General features: G+C 40.3%; 1 protein-coding gene and 1 pseudogene across 5 annotated transcripts in view; one reads left to right on the top strand and one right to left on the bottom strand.

Annotated features, from left to right (window-relative positions):
* Window positions 1–15,731, bottom strand: part of LOC121168217 (E3 ubiquitin-protein ligase Arkadia) — a 32,839-nt gene extending 17,108 nt beyond the window's left edge. For 4 of the 5 annotated variants that reach the window (XM_040998117.1, XM_040998119.1, XM_040998120.1 and 1 more), the window contains exons 1-6: window positions 14,822–15,731; window positions 11,728–11,854; window positions 6,704–6,867; window positions 5,718–5,912; window positions 4,861–5,180; window positions 1,701–1,959 (exon numbers count right to left, since the gene is read on the bottom strand). In XM_040998117.1, coding sequence (XP_040854051.1) covers window positions 1,701–1,959; window positions 4,861–5,180; window positions 5,718–5,912; window positions 6,704–6,867; window positions 11,728–11,854; window positions 14,822–15,698 — 1,942 coding nt within the window. In that variant the 5' untranslated portion in view covers window positions 15,699–15,731. The remainder of the gene's footprint in view (window positions 1–1,700; window positions 1,960–4,860; window positions 5,181–5,717; window positions 5,913–6,703; window positions 6,868–11,727; window positions 11,855–14,821) is intronic. The other variant, XM_040998122.1, reaches the window with a different exon arrangement.
* LOC121168221 lies at window positions 9,685–10,013 on the top strand (annotated as a pseudogene).
* Window positions 15,732–18,655: the final 2,924 nt, after the last annotated feature.

The raw sequence follows: 18,655 nt of genomic DNA, 5'->3' as shown, positions 1-18,655 counted from the left end.
TATTTGTTGTCAGCTGCAGGCCCAAATGAGCATGCCGTCTTGCTTCCCACATGCACCTGGGCATACTGTCCACTGAACGGGCATTAGCAGTCAAGGAGGCCCAATCCTGGCATATGCATGTGCTCCAAGGTCAGAAAACAAATCCTTTTGCATGTGCCAGCCAATACAGGGTCTGGTTCAGTCTGTCACCCGCATCAGTCTATGCACACTAGTGACTATTTGCCTGGTCAGTACTATCCTATGTAAAACTACCAGTGCTGCAGCACAGCCCAACACAGTTGACCACAGACCTGGCCCTTACAAACAGCAGCAGGAACTGCAGCATAGTTGGAGTAACTCCCAATAATCCTCACCAGGTCAGGCCTTGGCCCCAGCTCCTGTATGTGCCACCATGTTCAGCAGATTAATCCTGTCCATGCTGCATCCTATACGGGCTCTTGTATACACCTGTGGATGTTGCAGCTTAGCTGAGCCCACACCACCACACAAACCAGATCATATGTATACCGAAGGGTTGTCCTACCTTGCCTCCCCCTCAGCTGTGGCTCTCATGCATACCATTGGGAGCTGGAGTCCAATGCAGTGCCCAGTTTCCTTACTAGGCCCAGCTCCAACCTAGATCTTATACTTTCCAGGGGTACTGCAGTTCAGTCTGACACGAACTGCAACCTGTCCCTGCAATTGCCAGTGGATGCTGCAGCAAAGCCCAGCCAGTTAGCACTTATCCTGGTTCTTACGTACACCAGCAGATGCAGTGGCCTGGCCTAGTCTAGTCCTACTTCAAACCCAGTATACATGCAGGGTGATGGTTGTTGCAGCCCTACCCAACCCAGTCTGCCCCCAGTTTCAGCACTCAAGCTCACCAGTGGTGGCAGTGGCCCAGAAGGGGAGAACTCGCCACTCTTGCCACCGGACTACATGTGCTAGTGGGTGCTTGGCCTGTCTCACCTTGGCATTCACCTTGGTTGCTACAGCCTGGCTCTGCCCAGGATACCCCCAGTCCTAACTTATGCTGGGGATGCTGCAGGGTAGCACAGAATTTTTTTATATTATTGAAACAGAAGAATAAATTCCAGGAACTGTATAACTATGAATGAGAGCATTCCTTGTATATGACCAAAGCAAAAAACAAGTTCCCTTGCTAACTTCCTCATTTACTCCAGCACAAATTTTCAATGTTTATTACCACAAAAAGCTTCTAATCTATAACAAAGTAGTAAATATGCTATAAAACTTAAGATATATATTTCTTATACTCAAGGAATTTCAATTTATTTACAAAAACAGTGACTGGTTCTAAAACTGACTGTTCTATCTTAACTACCTGAAGTAACTAGATATAAAAATATTTTTTACCTCACAATTCTTTTTTTGTCAAGAACTTCTCATGATCCAAATTGCTTGAGCACTCTTGGACAAAATATACTTCACTTTGACTAGAAATACTGAACTTTCACATTTCTTTAGTTACCTTAAGGAATAAATCTAAATTCCTGAAACCTTCCTTTTATAAAAATCTAAGGTAAAACACAATGTAGCCAATTTTACAGAAATAAAAACAGGAAAAATTCTCTAGTATTAACTGTGATTAAATACTAAAAACAGTTATTAATTAGGATTAATGAAAAGTTATTTCAGAGATGAATATATAATATTTCTCTATGTACTTCTACTTCTTTGCCCATTACATTTATACTTACAAGGAGGTGGCATATAATGCCGACATGATGAGAGAGAAGGCTGTGGAGGAGGCTGGGGCTGGGGCTGTGCAACCATGCTTGATCCATAACCATCTATTGACAATGGTTGACTAGGGGCAGCAGCAGCAGCCTGGTGCCCAAAGATTGCAGCTCGGGATGAAGAGACAGGGCAACAGGGGTCAAATGCAGAAGCTCCATGAAAACCACCACTCCCATGACTTCTGATAGCACTGTTGCTCAGGTCTACTGGCAGTGCCTGCTAACAGTGGCAAAGAGAAAAAAACTGGATTTTATCCTTCTAAAGTCCCGTCAGAGCATTTTTTAAATGTTACACTGTAAATATATTCCTAATGCAACCTAGAAAAACATAATCTTAGGACTAATTTGAAAACAGTAAAGATTCTTAGTGTAAAGATATTATCTATCCAGGGCCAGAAAAAGACTGTATTATCTTCAACTGTGAAAACTACAGTAGCTTTATATTGAAAATCTAGAATCAATTTTAAAAATAAAAGATCACATCAAAAGATGTTTCATTCATATATTGCTTAAAGTCTATTTCTCATTTGCATTATCTACATCTTAGAAACTTTAAAATCATTCCATTATCTTACAAATCTGAACAGTAATTTAGGATTTCTTCAGAAAAAAATCACACACACTTCAATAGAAGAATGGTGGACTTTGTTGAAACACTGTATTATTTTAATATGGGGGTGGCCCAGCGCAGTGGCCTAGTGGCTAAAGTCCTTGTCTTGAACGTGCCGGGATCCCATATGGGTGCCAGCTGGTGCCCTAGCAGCCCCGCTTCCCATCCAGCTCCCTGCTTGTCCTCCCAGCAGAGGACGGCCCAAAGCCTTGAGACCCTGCATCTGTGTGGGTGACCCGGAAGAGCTCCTTGCCCCTCTTAGGGAAGCTGTGTGCCAAATAACCAGTCTCATGCCCCCCTCCCCGCTGAGCTGCTGTTGCATTGTTGCATATCCCAGCTACTCTGTGGGTTTTGTGGAGCCTGTGTGAAGTCTCTACCTTACTGTAGTATACTGCAGGCAAGACTGCACTCGCCTGCAGATGTGGTGTCTGATTTTGGCACATAATAAAACACGTTGCAGCAGAAAAAAAATGGTTCTGGTCATTGAGGTCACTTGGACAGTGAATCATTGGACAGAAGATCTTCCTCTCTGTCTCTTCTATATATGTCTGACTTTGCAATAAAAATAAATAAATCTTTAAAAAATAATAATATAGGGGAAAACAGTGGGGGGAAGATATCAGATGGAAGGGGGAAATCCCTTAGCCTAAGGAACCGTATCATGACAAAAATATTATTCACCACTGAAAACATTAAGGTTCTAGATAAAAACCTATCTTTCCAAGTTCCCAAACTTCAGTGCATACTACAAGCATTCATTTGAAACTAATTGTACAAAAGTATTTCTTGAAAATAACAAAAAATATAACACTATTTAGGCTAATCGATGAGTTAAGTTCTGCCTCCTAATTTTTCATTTGCCTCCTCCTAAAATTTAAAAAATAAAATAACTGATTCCTTTGAATCTTAAACTACTATCTTTAAAACACTGTTCTATGTTCACCTTCGTGACCACTACCACTACTGGATGCTCAGGCTCTCACTGTTCTCGAGTTTTGTTTGCAGTCCAAATAGCCTCTACGTAGAGATAAGTAAATGGTTACATTTATTTTATACCAAAGCTTACGAAAGAGTGACCAATGTTAACACAGCAGATTAAGCAACAATCTGCAGTGACTGCAGCTATGTACTGCTGTTGGAATTAGAGATGCTCCACTTTCTTTGCAGCTCTCTGTTAATCTGCCTGGGAAACAAGAAACTGGTCAAAGTGGTTGGGCCTCTGCTACCCATGTGGACACTGGAATGTTGCTATATGCTTCTGGCTTGCACTCACTTGGGGAGCAAACAGTGGATGGAGGGTAGATCGTTGTCTCTCCCTCCAAATATGCCTTTCAGACACATAACTGAATCTTAACAAACAAACAAAAACCACAAAAGAGATTACAACTATTAGATTGGGTTGAAAGAAAAATATATACGCAATTGAGTTCTTAAGCCTGTTGCATTATCTTATAACTCAACAACAGAATAGTTTGTGAGTGACCGGTCCTACCTTTGGCAGCTCTTTAATAGGAAGTGTAAGAGCCACAAATCTCTACCTTTTTCCTATTATTGCAAAGCTTCCTTTCAATATAAATGTCGAACAAAAGCAGTTTTACCTTTAAAACAAAGCCTTTTGTTTAGTTTTTCCAGATGTTAATTCATTTCTAACAGGTAACAAAGATGTAGAAAATCAGTAATACCTAAAATTATTCCCAGAACCAACATAATATCTAAAATCTCTTTAATCATATCTTCTACTAAATCCTTTCAATATCATCAACTAATTTACTTATTTATATTTTTTGTAATGACATTTCAATTCTCCATAAACTGAAAATGTTACCTGCTCCTGAAAAGCTATGTTTTAGTTTTGCACCCACAAAGGCTGCACATTTTTCTTGATGAATGGAAGTTATAGAAAAATCCCAGCAGGAAGTAGCAGGGGAAACACTGAGAATTTTAAGTTCTCTGAATTAGACATTATAACTTAAAAAAAAAAAAAAAAACATTTACTTGTTTATTATTGGAAAGTCAGATATACAAAGAGAAAGAGAGACAGAGAGACAGAGAAGAAAAACTTCAGTCTGCTGATTCAATCCAAGTGGCCACAACAGCCAGAGGTGAGCGGGTCTGAAGCTAGAAACTTCTGGGTCTCCCATGTTGGTGCAGGGTCCCAAGGCTTTGCACCATCCTCCACTGCTTTCCCAGGAAACAAGCAGGGAGCTGCATGGGAAGCAGGACCGCGGGGACTAGATCTGGTGTGTACAAAGCTACTAGGCTAGCATGCTGGGATCGACACTATAGCTTTGACATTTAGCATCCCAAAGATCAGAATCACCTATATTTTAATCAAAAACACCAAAACTCATTCCATAATAAAAGTGATTTTTAGATTCCTAATTTTCAAAATTTTTTTTCACCATCTGAAAAATCTTAAAGAGTTCATAAAACTTATCCCACCCAGTTCCCAAAGGTATCACAGCTAAATGTAGGAAGGAAGGAAGACTGACTCTCCTTAAATTCCCATACCTGGTCATGGTAGCTAGTACCAGAGGTACTGTTTGTTCCACAAGGTGCTTGTACTTGTGCAGGTCTTTCCACAGGGCAAGTAGGATCAGTAAAAGGAGGAGAAACTGCAACAGCTGGGTGAGGAGTATGGTGGTGGTGGTGATGATGTTGAAAATGGTGACCATGCTGTTGAAAGCAACTTGCATGTGGATGTCCTAACGCATGGTGACTCTGTGATGACCCTCCACACGGTGAGTGCTGAGGACAGCAGGAAGGTAATCTCGGCATAGCAGGAGGGCCAGTTTCTGTTACAGCACTAGATGCAGTTCTCCTCGAGTCATCTTGGAATAGAAGGGGAAGGAGCCAACAATAACTAAAAGTTTGCTACAAAAACAGGCAGCATATATAAAGAGTAAGACATGTTTATGATCTGATGGCTTTGTAAATAATAACATAATACAAGGTCACATTCTTAATCTATATATATTTTCAGCAATTCCTTATTACGCCACTTTAATTTACTTGAGCTAAAACTAGCACATTGGGAACTGACCATAATCAATAGCCCATTTGTAGCCCTGCAACATTAATACTTCTTTATGTTAAAATGTTTACAACAATTACCTAATATTGCCAATACTACAAACTAGATTATCTGCGTATGTGACCCAAAGAGTCAAGGTATAAATTTACAACCAGAAGTAAAGTGTCCATGGACTGAAGCATCTAATCAATTCTTTTACCAAGTTTTTAAATTGAGCTGTTGGTACAAACTGAAGAATACTTTCTTGTTACACAGCTAAAATTTTAACTGTAAAAACAATACCTTTCAAAGCAAAAGTAATAACAAAAAGTTACCCCTCCACTTTTTTACATACCTCCTATAGACGTGCCAGTTGCATTATTGCTTGTAAGGGTAACTAAAGTCTCTGACACTGTGGACGGCTGGCTACTGGTGACAGCTGGAGCAGTATCAGAGGCCTGCTCAGAGGTAGATGGATTTGAACTGTTAATGGAAGCGCTAGTAGTTTGTGATTCCATTCTTGCAGAAGTGGTTGGTACTACAGTAGGTTCTATAAAACACAGAAGGGTCTGCTTAGTACATCAAAACAAATAATGGATTATTTTCTAATTACTAAACTGAAGTAAACATCAAGGTCATAGCTTTCTAATGAGTATATTTCGTAATGTTAAACTATACCATCAAACTGATTATTATTACATTTACATTCAACACATATATTCATATTCCAGTAGCTCAGATGACTAAATATTTTTTCAGGTAACTGTTACAAAATCTTTATTACCTATCACAGAAGAGTGAAAGAACAGTAACAGTTCCTCTGTTAAGCCAAAACACCTGGTTGTAGTAGGGTTCCAGGGTTATAAATTGCACTTTCTAGGGTCACACTGCTTGGATAGCAGTTTATATACTTGAAAGGGAAAGAGAACGAGAGAGCGAAATACAGGGAGACAGGGGAAGAGGGGGAGGCAGGGGAGGACATTTACCACTGTCTTTAAAGGTAATGTATGGTCCTTCAAAACAAAAACTAAGACTAGTGAATCAATTGCAGACAGTATGAATTTTTTCTTCATAAGTACCTTAACTCCAAAGTCTTGGAAGTTAGAATTTCCCAAACAACAAGCAGCCCAAGGAAGAGTTGACTGCACAAGGCCTCTAATTCTTTTCATATATCAACTTTTTTCTTATACTGACACCCCTTCACCTCAATATATTGCTAACTCTCAAGGCTAACAAACTCACATGTGGCTCACCAGTAAGTGGTATGAAACTTTTTCCACAACAGTAAGACATTTCATTTCATCTGATTCTCTTCATAATTCTACATTCGCTCCAACTTACCATCTTCATCAACAGTAAGGTCCACAACTTCTGCTGCGTTCTGCCTTAAAGGCTGTATAACAGTAGAAATTCTACTGCGGCTCCGTGGCTCCTGTGGCCGATTTGAATGAGAACTTGAATTCTGACTCCAGTGAGATCTGGAGTGTCCAAGAGTCGAACGAGACCTTAAATGATATCAGTATTTGTAAAGGTAAAGCACAAAAAATTTAGAAACCCTAGTAATCCCTAAGTATTTCATATAAAAAAAACACTTCTCCAAATATGGAGTGATAGCTAATTAAAAATTGTTATCAACACAATGTCTCAAACTCAGCCAACTTTGCAAGATGAAGCATTCCCCAAATCAATTAACACATACACAGACCCAGTTGTTGTGTCAAATCAATCATCAGTGTAAAATACAGGACTGTGTTTCAAGAAAGGTACTCTCTTTGCCAGGGGTACTTTGAATATTCATTTGGGTATAATCAATTATTTATGTTAAATATTAATACCCAAAAGTATTTACTATAGGAAAAGAAATATTAACACCCTACACATTCAGTAACATCCACATAATCCAGTGTTTTGCCTAGCTGTGATTTACAAAACATGGTTCCTAGAGTCCTAACTCCAGCCAACTTTCTGGTACTACCTTTTTTTTTAAAAAAAGATTTATTTATTTTTATTGGAAAGGCAGATGTACAGAGAGAAAGAGAGACAGAGAGGAAGGTCTTCCATTCGATGGTTCACTCTCCAAGTACCCTAACAGCCGGTGCTACGCCAATCCCAAACCAGGAGCCAGGAACCTCTTTCCTGATCTCCCCCATGGGTGCAGGGTCCCAAGACTTTGGGCTGTCCTCGACTGCTTTTCTAGGCCACAAGTAGGGAGCTGGATGGGAAGTGGAGCTGCCAAGATTAGAACCGGCACCATATGGGATCCCGGCGCAAGCTGAGGACCTTAACCATTACGCCATCACGCCGGGCCTTCTGGTAATATCTTAAAAAATACTAAGAAATTGTGCCTGGTGTGGTAGTCCAGTGGCTAAATCCTTGCCTTGCAAATGACAGGAACAATCTGAGTGCTGGTTTTGTACCAGCTGCTCCACTTCACACCCAGCTCCCTGATCATGGCCTATGAGAGTAGTAGAAGATGGGTGGCCCAAAGCTTTGGGACCCAGCATGCACACTGGAGACCCAGAGAAGGCTCCTGGCTTCAGATTGACTCAACTTGTAGAGTGAATCAGCAGGTGGAGGATCTTTCTCTGTGTGTCTCCTCTCTGTAAATCTACCTTTCCAACAAAAATAAATAAATCTTAAAAAACAAGCAAACAAACAAAGAAATTAAATATACATGCAATGTATTTCCTAGTGTTAGCAGAGGAAAGAATACTGTGGTAATTTCACTAGTTACTTTACTACGTGGTAGCCAGAGGAAACACCACTTGAATTATTTTTAATTGTAAGGCATGTAACCACAAACCTAAATATCTAATACATTACAGTATGCATTGGTAATGTGTCATTATTCCTATCTATATATACACACTTTAAGGACTTTCTATGATCTATTTGAAAGCATATACAAAAAACAGGTACACTATATAGACCTAAAGTTCCAAGAGGAAAATCTGTCTCAGAAAATAGGGAATTTTTTCTTTTCTGTTGCTCAAACTGGAAATTGCTTATAAGTGTGTCATTAGTTTATGCCAAAACACATGAACAGGTGAGTCAGACACACTAATATAGAAGCTCATTGGGTGTGTCAGTTCAACTGCTGGGAAAATAGGTCTCAAAATGGCCTCAACAAATACAGCAAAAACTTCAAAAAGAAATTCAGGAGGCCTGGTGTTGGGGTACAGCAGGGTAAGACATCTGGTGTGAAGCAGTACCCCACATGTGCACAGGTTAGAGCCAGCGGCTATTTCTCTTGTAATCAATCTCCCTGTTAACAATCAGGAAAGCAGCAGAGGATGGCCCTAAGGTTTGGGCCCCCAGTATCCCAGAGGGAGATCTGGATGGAGTTCCAGTCTCCTAGCATCAATCTGGCTCAGCTGCCAGTTGATGCCAACTGAAGAGCGAACCAATCAATGGAAAATACTTCTTTCTCTCTCTTTCTCTATAACTCTTCATATAAATAGCTAATATGTTTGCAACATTTTTTAAAAAATCAAGTCCAGGGAGTTCAGTGTGGTAGCCTAATGACTAAAGTCCTCGCCTTGAACTCACTTGGATCCCACATGAGCACCAGTTCTAATCCCGGCAGCCCTGCTTCCCATCCAGCTCCGTGCCTGTGGCCTGGGAAAGCAGTCGAGGACAGCCAAAGCCTTGAGACTCTGCACCTGCGTGGGAGACCCAGAAGAAGCTCCTGGCTCCTGGTGTCAGATCAGCTAAGCTCTGGCCGTTAGGGCCACTTGGAGAGTGAATCATGGGATGAAAGGAAGATATTTCTCTCTGTCTCTCCTCCTCTTTGTACATCTGACTTTCCAATAAAAATAATAAATAAATCTTGTTTTAACAATTAAAATTTGGGGCCCTGCGGTGTGGCCTAGCAGCTGAAGTCCTCACTTTGCACGTGCCGGGATCCCATATGGACCCTGGTTCTAATCCCAACAGCTCCACTTCCCATCCAGCTTCCTGCTTGTGGTCTGGGAAAGCAGTCGAGGATGGCCCAAAGCCTTGGGACCCTACATCCATGTGGGAGACCTGGATGAAGTTCCTGGATCCTGGCTTCGGATTGGTGCAGCACCAGCCATTGTGGTCACTTGAGGAGTGAACCATCGGATGGAAGATCTTCCTCTCTGTCTCTCCTCCTCTCTATATATCTGACCTTGTAATAAAAATAAAGTCTTTTTTAAAAATTTAAATTTAGGACACTGCGATTCCTGCAGGGGGCTGGTGTGCCCTCTACCTGCAGCCTAGTACTCTGGGAGAGCGGTTCTGGTACTTGGGTGTGGGCCAGATGTCTATCATCTGCAACCTGACAGAGAAGGAAAGGGCCCATGCAGAACAACACGGGCCTGCTAGTGCCTTTACACTATTTTGGCTTTGGCTATGCGACCCTAATGGCCACTGGTAGAATCACTGGCTACGTCAGAAAAGGTAGCGTGCTGTTCCTAGCTGCAAGCCTCCTCTTCGGGAGCTTGGCAAGTCTCGGTGCCTACCAGCTACTCAGGACCCAAGGAACGTGTGGGTTTTCCTGGTTACGTCCGGGACCTTGGCTGGCAGCATGGAAATGAGATTGTACCACTGAGAATTTATGCCTGCATGTTTAATTGCAGGTGCCAGTTTGCTGATGTTCGTCAAAGTTGGAATTAGTATGTTGAAATGATCCCATCAGTAAGCATCATGTCCCTGGGCTCAGGAAGAATTAAACTTCTCCAGACTTCATGGTTTCCAACGTATTCAGGAAATAAAATGTAGCATTTTCACATAATATGATGTTTTACCTTTAAAAGACACTGAGCCTGACAGGAAGAATTAGTCGTTACTGTCACAACTATTTAAAAGTGGCAAATCTATCATACGAGGACTCAATGATAGCCTCTCAGCTTGATCCTTGTGGCTTGGTTTTATCTCCATGTGAAATGCTGTGGTGTCAACACTGAGGGACGTTGGTCTCTAGTGCAGTGTTCAGAACAATGGGGGAAGAAACACTTCTGATGAGATATAGCATACGTGCTCTTTGGCTCATCTTAGAGCTCAGTCCCACTTGGAAATTATGTGAAATGAAATATCACTGAAAATAAAATGTATTATTAAAAACTTTTTAGTTAAAAGAGTCCCAGGCCCAGCACAGTGGCCCAGTGGCTGAATCCTTACCTTTCATGTCCCAGGATCCCTTATGAGCCCCGGTTCATGTCCCAGCTGCTCTACTTCCCAGCCAGCTACCTGCTTGTGTCTGGGAAAGCAGTCGAGGATGGCCCAAAGTTTTTGGCCACCAGCATGAGAGTCCCATAAGAAACTCCTGCCTCCTGATTGGCTCAGCTCAGCTCCAGCCTTTGCGGCCATTTGGAGAATGAACCAGTAGAGGGAAGATCTTTCTGTCTCTCCTCTCTGTAAATCTGCCTTTCCAATAAAAATATAATAAATCTTTAAACTATAAAAGCAATTCTGGAAAAAATCAGCATCATTTCCAACTTCCCAAAACAAATGAAAATGTTTTATCTGTTTATGAGTTGAAGGTGTAGATGAAATTACAAGAATAAGTTCTTTTTTTTTTAAAGATTTATTTTTTATTTTTATTGGAAAGGCAGATATACAGACAGGAGAGACAGAGAGGAAGATCTTCCATCTGATGATTCACTCCCCAGGCGGCCACAACGGCTGGAGCTAAGCCGATCCGAAGCCAGGAGCCTCTTCCTGGTCTCCCACGCGGGTGCAGGGTCCCAAAGCCTTGGGCCGTCCTCGACTGCTTTCCCAGGCCACAAGCAGGGAGCTGGATGGGAAGCGGGGCTGCCGGGATTAGAACCGGCGCCCATATGGGATCCCGGTACGTGCAAGGCGAGGACCTTAACCACTGCGCCATCGCACCGGGCTCAAGAATAAGTTTTAATGGGCAGGAGTTTGGCCTAGCACTTACGATGTCTGCCTCAGTGGGCCTGGATTCAATTCCCAGCTCTTGCTCCTGATTTTGGCTTCCTGCTAATGCAGACCACAGGAGACAGAGCAGTGATGGTTCAAGTAACTAACTGGCTTCCTGCCCCACTGTGGGATCCTGGCCCGTACTCCAACCCCAGGCACCATTAGGGAGTAAGTCTGCTCAATCACACTTTCTTTCTGACTCTCAAAACAATTAACTAAAATAAAAATTGTCTCCATGATTCTAGTTCAAATGATCCAGGATAGGTTCTAGGCAAGAATACATTTTTACTTTGTAACCTCTGCTGAATCTAATATACCCTGGTTTGAAAACTGATTATCTGGTATATGTATACTCGAAACTTGTCACAAATAAAAGCAGAAGAATGCAAATACCTGTAGCATAATATGATTACATTTTTATATTTAAAACTTCAAAAATTAAAGTAACAATTAGATCTCACCGATAGCTTTCTCCAACTGTTACAATCTCCACTTCACTGTCAGTTGAGGTAACATTAATTTCTTCATTGGCAGTGACTTGGGGAGTGTAGGAAGTTTCTATAACCACAACATCTTCATCAATACTTCCTGAAAAGAGAAAGAAAAACATACATAAAGCGCAAATGCTCATCAGTTAACTACTATTCAAAAATTTTTTTAAAAAATATCCATTTATTTAAGAAGAGAGAGAGGTCTTCCAACTGCTGGTTCACTCCTCATTAGCCACACAGGCCAGGACTGCCAGGGGCAGAAACCAGGGGCCAGGACTTCATCCAAGTCTCTGACATGGGTTTCAGGGAAACAAACACTCAGGCAGTCATTTGCTGAGAAGCCAAATCAAAAGTGGAGTAGGTGGGACTCAAACTGACAATTCAATAATACAAGATGCCAATGAGATGCCACAACATAGCAACCAGCCAAAAAATTTTCACTCTGGAGACTAAAACAATTACTATGAAAATAATTAAAGGGGAGTTGCATAATAATTTCCATTGGGACAGAAAAGTCCCAAAGTACAAACAAAGTTGATTGAAGATTGGAGAAGGAACAAAAGCAACTGCTAGTACCAGAAAGAAGCTACTGATATTAACTAGCACTCGAATGTTGAGCATTTATGGCACTACAACGTGGTTTATAGTGAAGCTCTTACAGAAAGTTTTGGAATTAAAATTGGGCAAACCTTTTAAGCTTTCTAAGCTTTGCTGTCTCAGTGGAGCAATATGTGCAGAAAACATTGTAAATAGTACAAAGTATATGTTCACAAATTGTAAACACACATTTAAAGGGAGCTGTTTTTTGTTTGTTTGTTTGTTTTAATTTCCCAGTAGTCTTACTATGGGAAAATTCTCATCACAGGTACAACTTGCAAACTGTTAACTGTTGCCTTCTGAACTGACAGATAACAATACTGCAGAAAGGCATGGTAACCTTTTCTTTCATATTATCTGACTCATTTTAACACAGTTCTGTAGTGTTGCATGTACTCATGCTGTGGAACAGATCTCCATAATCTGTTTTAAATCTGCAACTCTATAATTACACCCTTTCCCACTGTGCCAACAACATCTGCCCTCACTAGTAACTCTAAAAACAATAATGGAACAGCATGAGGAAAATATTTCTCAGAAATCTATTGATTACAACTTATGAGCTGATGTCTGTAAAAACAACATAAAATAGTGACAACTAAGTTTTAGGTGATCTGTAAAATCAGTTAATTATCTACAACTCTTGTATGTAAAGAATTTTTTTGTTTTTCGTTTTTGGGGTTTTGTTTTTTGTTTTTGTTTTTGTTTTTGTTTTACTAATGGGGACCTCACAAACCAAACATTTCCAGTGGCCAGGGCTAGACTGGAACCAGAGCCAGAAGCTGGGAAGTCAGTTCCAGTCACCTACATGAATGATGGGAACCCAATCACTGACCTATCAATGCTTCCTCCCAACAATGTGCTTTAGTAGGAAGCTGGCATCGGTAACCAGAGCCAGGAATCACACCTAGCACTATGACATGAGACAGGTTAAATGCCCATTCCAGGAATTTTAAGATAACCCAGAATGTTTAATACATAAAGCACTTTTAAATTAATTTACTACAGTAACAGTCAGTAAGCAATGATGTACCTTATTTGAAGAAAATTGTTTCAGTAGCTGCAAAGTAACCAATACTATCCACTTGTATAAATTGTATAAAAATTTACTACATAAACCCAATAAGAAGTTTGACACATTGCAACCCTAATCTTCACATACTAAAATATAATGGATGTAAGAGTCAGAAAGCTTCAGTTTAGGAGCAGCTAAGATGCTTCTTTATTCCAGGAAAATGAACCTGATACTGACCTTCATCTATCATATTCTCACTCCCTTACAAGTAACAACTCCTTACAAATTCTGCTTCACATTACCAATATCCCGTCTCATAAAATTCTAAGCAGAAATTGGGCTCTCCTAACCTGTTCTCCCAAAACTAGAATCTACGTATTCTGACCACATGAGAAAAATATCTGGCAATTTAAAAAGACAGGTTATAAAACTAAATCTGGCTAAAGCTAAGATTACAAACAAGGTTACCAGTTTTAAGGGTCTGACAAGGACAGGAAAACTGAAAAGAACAAAGAGAATCTTGGAAAAGGCAGTGATTCATACACAGCACAGATGAAGGGAGAAATGGCAGGCTCCGACCTCAACATACGCAACATTAGACAAACCTGGAAAAGCTCTGTGCCACTACTGGAAATCATGATTCCATTTCTTTTTAAAAAGAAACTATCAAAGTCCCTTATTCCATTATGATTTCAGAAGAAAATTACCTTTGCCTCTGTTCAAGATTACTCTATCAAAACCAAGTTCAAAATTTTAAAAATTATAATGATAAGAATGATGTATTAACTTTCAATAGCTTGTATTCATGAGATAAACATATCACAGAGAACTGTGCATAAATAACTTTTGCAAAACATAACTTTTGCCAGGCTGGAGGGGGAACTTGAGCATTATTCTTTTCACTTTCATTTTAACTGAAGAATCCTATGCTACTGAGTACCATCAGCACTCAATGTTTAGGAGCCCTGGAAATAAGCACTCAAATACTGGGAAATCACATTTCAGCTACAAGTAATAGAATACTTAAAAGCAAAATAATATTAAGCAGTCTGTTTTAATAATGCCTAGAATTGTTCTTACCATAGATGAATACAAAAAAAACTTATATTTTAAAATGTATTCAGAGAAAAAAAGTTGTGTACCACAAATCAACACCTCATATAAAATATCATATTATGTATAAAATGATAAGCTGTTATTAAGCTGTTATTCTCAAAAATTAAAAAAAAAATTCTTGTTTTATTTTTGTCTCCATTAAATTTTAAAGTTTTTACCTCAGAATTGGAGTCATGATTTCAAACTACAGTTGGTAATTTACTTACGTGGCCTTAAAATAAAAGGTACTAATGAATCCAATATTCCTTTTATTAAACACTGTGACAAAGAAATGAGAAAATAGCACAAATACAATGCAAAAGTTGCCATGTTCTACATCTTCAGAAATGCTATTACCTGAAGGAGCAGCTGGATTGCTTTGGTGGTTTTCACTTGAAGAAACAAACAAATCTTCTTCTCCTTCAGTTGATGAGCTGGAAGAGGATTCACTGCTGAGGTCATTCTCGCTGGAACTACTAGAACTGGGAAGCAACGCATATTTTCTTCGGGCTAACACTTCCCGTTTCTTCCTCTGCATTAATAACCTCTCTTTTTGCTTCTGTGTCCTCTGTGAGGTATTATTTTTTATAAATCTTTTTCTGCATTGAAGTCTCCTTAACGAATTGCTATGAAAACAAGGTCTTTTCATTAACAATCCTGACACGGATTCGGTCTCCGCCCGAGGCCACTTCTGCGACCGTGCGCTATGACTTCTGCTTTTAGCATTCAAAATGGTTTGGGAATGCCTGACAGAGACTTCTTTATCCTCATCAGATGTCACAGTATCAGAATCTCCAAAATGCAGACTAGATGAAGGAGAAGACAGACAATCACTAAAGGAAGAATCATTATCTTCGTCACTTGGTGGTCCTAGGTGTTGCCTCAAGCCCAATATCCCCTGGTTCTCCTTAACACAATCCTGCATGTAAGAAGGGCCAGCCTGCTGGCTTTTGCGCTTTTTCCTTACAACTCGCTTCTCTTGTTCTTGCTGGTTACCATTCATGTCCTTCTCTTGTTTCTGAGTACCATCACACAAGTGAGAGAATTCATTCCCCACTTTATTATTAATCATTTCAACTCCTGCTGAAAAACTTTTGGCTGCCCCAATGGGCTCTGGATGCAAAAGGATCCCTTTCAGACTCTCTTGTGTCTTTGGCGCATCAGTTGAAATCTCACTCTTCATATCCACTTTTAAAGTATAGAGCTCGTTACATTCATGAGTCCATTGAGACATGAGAAATGTTGAGGAAGGCCTAAAAAATACAATTAAGACAGCAGATATGTTTTAGTATACTTTATTTGATTATTTCATTGAAGAGCACCCATATTTCACCATGAACACCCCCTGTAACAGAACTGTCTTTCCCTCATTAGCATACAAAATGGTTGTAATAAATCAGTTTCCTATTTCCAGAAAACATCTTTCTTTGATACCCCTACTCTTGCATCAATGTTTAGAAATGCAAAAGCTATCACAAAACATAAGCCTATTTGAAAAAAAAAATGTTACTAAAAAATAATGTTGCTGTATACCTAGATATCATTCTTAACAGATTTTGGTCAAAATTGAGTAATTTCTCCAAAACCTACTTACTACAGCAAAAATACACAAGAGTTAGAATCAAAAGGCTTGATTAATCAACATATTTTCCCCATGAGACACTTTAAAGTAGTAACTCAAGCATTTTCTATATATCTAGATGGTAACTGCAAACAAGGAACTATACAGCTTCTCCTTCCTACAATTATCTCCTTAATACATATACTCTCTAACAAGAATCTGGATTCCGACGTGGCAGGCACAATCAGTGCATTTCAGTTTTAGTCACAGAAAGACGACAGCAAGACTGGGAATACTGAGGATCATTTAGTTAAATTAACAGTAGAATGAAACAGAAAAATCAAACCTCCTACAGTTTATCTAAGTACATCGAAATAACTCAACTTCTAAAATCAAGAGTTGTTGCACAAAGTAAATTGCAAGCACCAATATCAACACATTGTACATAATAACGGTAATAAAGAAGTAAATATTATGTTCCCCAATGGAACATATACTTCAGAAAAACATTTAACCTCATAAATGAAAAGCTTTACCTGTGTTACAGCATGAGTATTTAAACAAAGGTTTTTTGCTGTTGTTATTGTTGCTGTTTTTAATTTCTTTAAGCAAGGAGCTTATTCTGGGTCTCCCATGTGAGTACAGGAGTTCAAGTCTTGGACTATCTCCCACTGCTTCCACAGGCACATTAACAGGGAGCTAGAGGGCCCGGCACCATAGCCTAGTGGCTCAAGTCCTTGCCTTGCATGCGCCGGAATCCCTTATGGGTGCTGGTTTGCCCATACAACTGTGTGGGAAACCCAAAGACCCAAACACCTAGCTCCTAGCTTTGGATCAGTTCAGCTCAGTTCTGTTTGCTGCAGCCATTTGGAGAGTGAATCAGTAGATGGATTTTTCTGTCACGCTCTTTCTCTCCCTTTCCAGTAAAAATTAATAAATCTTATTTAATAAAAAAAAAAAAGGAAGGCATCTAGTCACAAGTCATTGTAAGTCTCAATGGTAACTCAAAGGCACGACAGACTTCAGAAAGGCCTGGGACCAGCCTTACAGAGCAGCGGGTTAAACCCAAAGCACATTGGCACCAGCTCATTCCCAGCTTCTTCATTTTTTTAAAATATATTATTTTATTTTTACTGGAAAGTAAGATTTACAGAGACTGAAAGGAGAAACTGAGAGAAAAGATCTCCTGTGCGATGATTCACTCCCCAAGTGACCGCAATGGCTGAGCTGAGCTGACCCGAAGCTGAGAGCCAGGAGCTCTTCCAGGTCTCCCACACAGGTGCAGGGTCCCAAGGTTCTGAGCCGACTTTTACAGCTTTCCGAGGCCACAAGCAGGGAGGTAGAGCAGAGGTTGATCAGAACCAGCGCAACCCACATGGGACATGCAGAGAAAGCCCCTGGCCTGGTCAGCATAGCCCTAGCCATTGAAGGCATTTAGGAAATGAACCAGAAGGAAGAGCACCACTTTGTGCGATTTTTCTGTTCTCTCCCTTTGTTGCCGTTTAAATACATACAAATAATCTTAAAAAAAAAAAAAAGAAGGGCTCACAAAATAGCAACAAATAATGTTGAAAATGTAAATAAACCGAAACTTTTATGCATACTGGTAATACAACGAAAAATGATGAAGTCACTTTGGACACAGCGTGGCAGATTCTCAAAGATTAAATACAGAAATACTATGACCCAGCAATTCTACTCTGAGCAATTCTATGCACAGGAAGTCAAAGACCTATACAAAAAAACCTATACAGAGCAACTCAAATGATTCACAGAGAAAAGGAATTTTGTTTTGACGTACAGAATGTTGCAGTTCATGTAGTTTTTTCATATGTATGTCAATTCAAAGATATGCATGAATCACATTTTTCCACAAAGTATTTAATGTTAATTTTATTTATTCTCACTTCACTTGAAAGGCAGAGGGTCAAAAATCAGAGATCTTCCATTGTTTGGTTTACTCCCCCAAAACCCCCACCTCCGCCAAGGCTGGGGCCAAACTGCAGTGTGGGACCCAGTCCAGGAGTCCCTAGTGACCCTAGTCACCACCTTCTGCTTCTCAGGACGGCACATCTGCAGACACCTGGATCTGAAACAGAGCTGGCAGGTTACCAAACGTGCTCAGGTGCACCTTCACTGCTAAGCCAAACTCTTGTCCACTCATAAATCTTTTTTAGGTACCTTAATATACAGCAAATGGAAACATGAATGTGCATCCACTGCTGAAGAAATTCAGAGGGCTGGCATGGTGGTGTAGCCAGGAAAGACACCAAAAGCAATGTTCAACAGCCCACATGGGCACCAGTTTCAGTTCAGGCTGTTCCACTAATTCAGCTCACTGCTAATGCCCTAGGAAAAGCAGTGAAAGATGACCCCAGGGCTTGGGTCCCTGCTGCCCATGGGGAAGCCCCAGGTGAAGCAATCTGGCCACTGCAGTCACTTGGAGAAGTCAATCAGCAGATGGGAGATCTCTGCCTCTCCCTCTCTCCCCAACTCTTGACTTTCAAATAAACAAAATTAAAAGAAATCCATAAGATATTTAATAAGAAATAAAGAACTGGGCCTGGTGCGGTAGCCTAGCGGCTAAAGTCATCGCCTTGAATGCGCCGGGATCCCATATGGGCACTGGA

This window comes from Ochotona curzoniae, unplaced genomic scaffold (genome assembly GCF_017591425.1).
Source record: "Ochotona curzoniae isolate NIBS_2020 unplaced genomic scaffold, NIBS_Ocur_1.0 patch78, whole genome shotgun sequence".
Classification (NCBI taxonomy): Eukaryota; Metazoa; Chordata; class Mammalia; order Lagomorpha; family Ochotonidae; genus Ochotona; species Ochotona curzoniae.
Note: the sequence above shows the minus strand (reverse complement) of the source record. Positions and strands in the feature narration are given on the sequence as shown.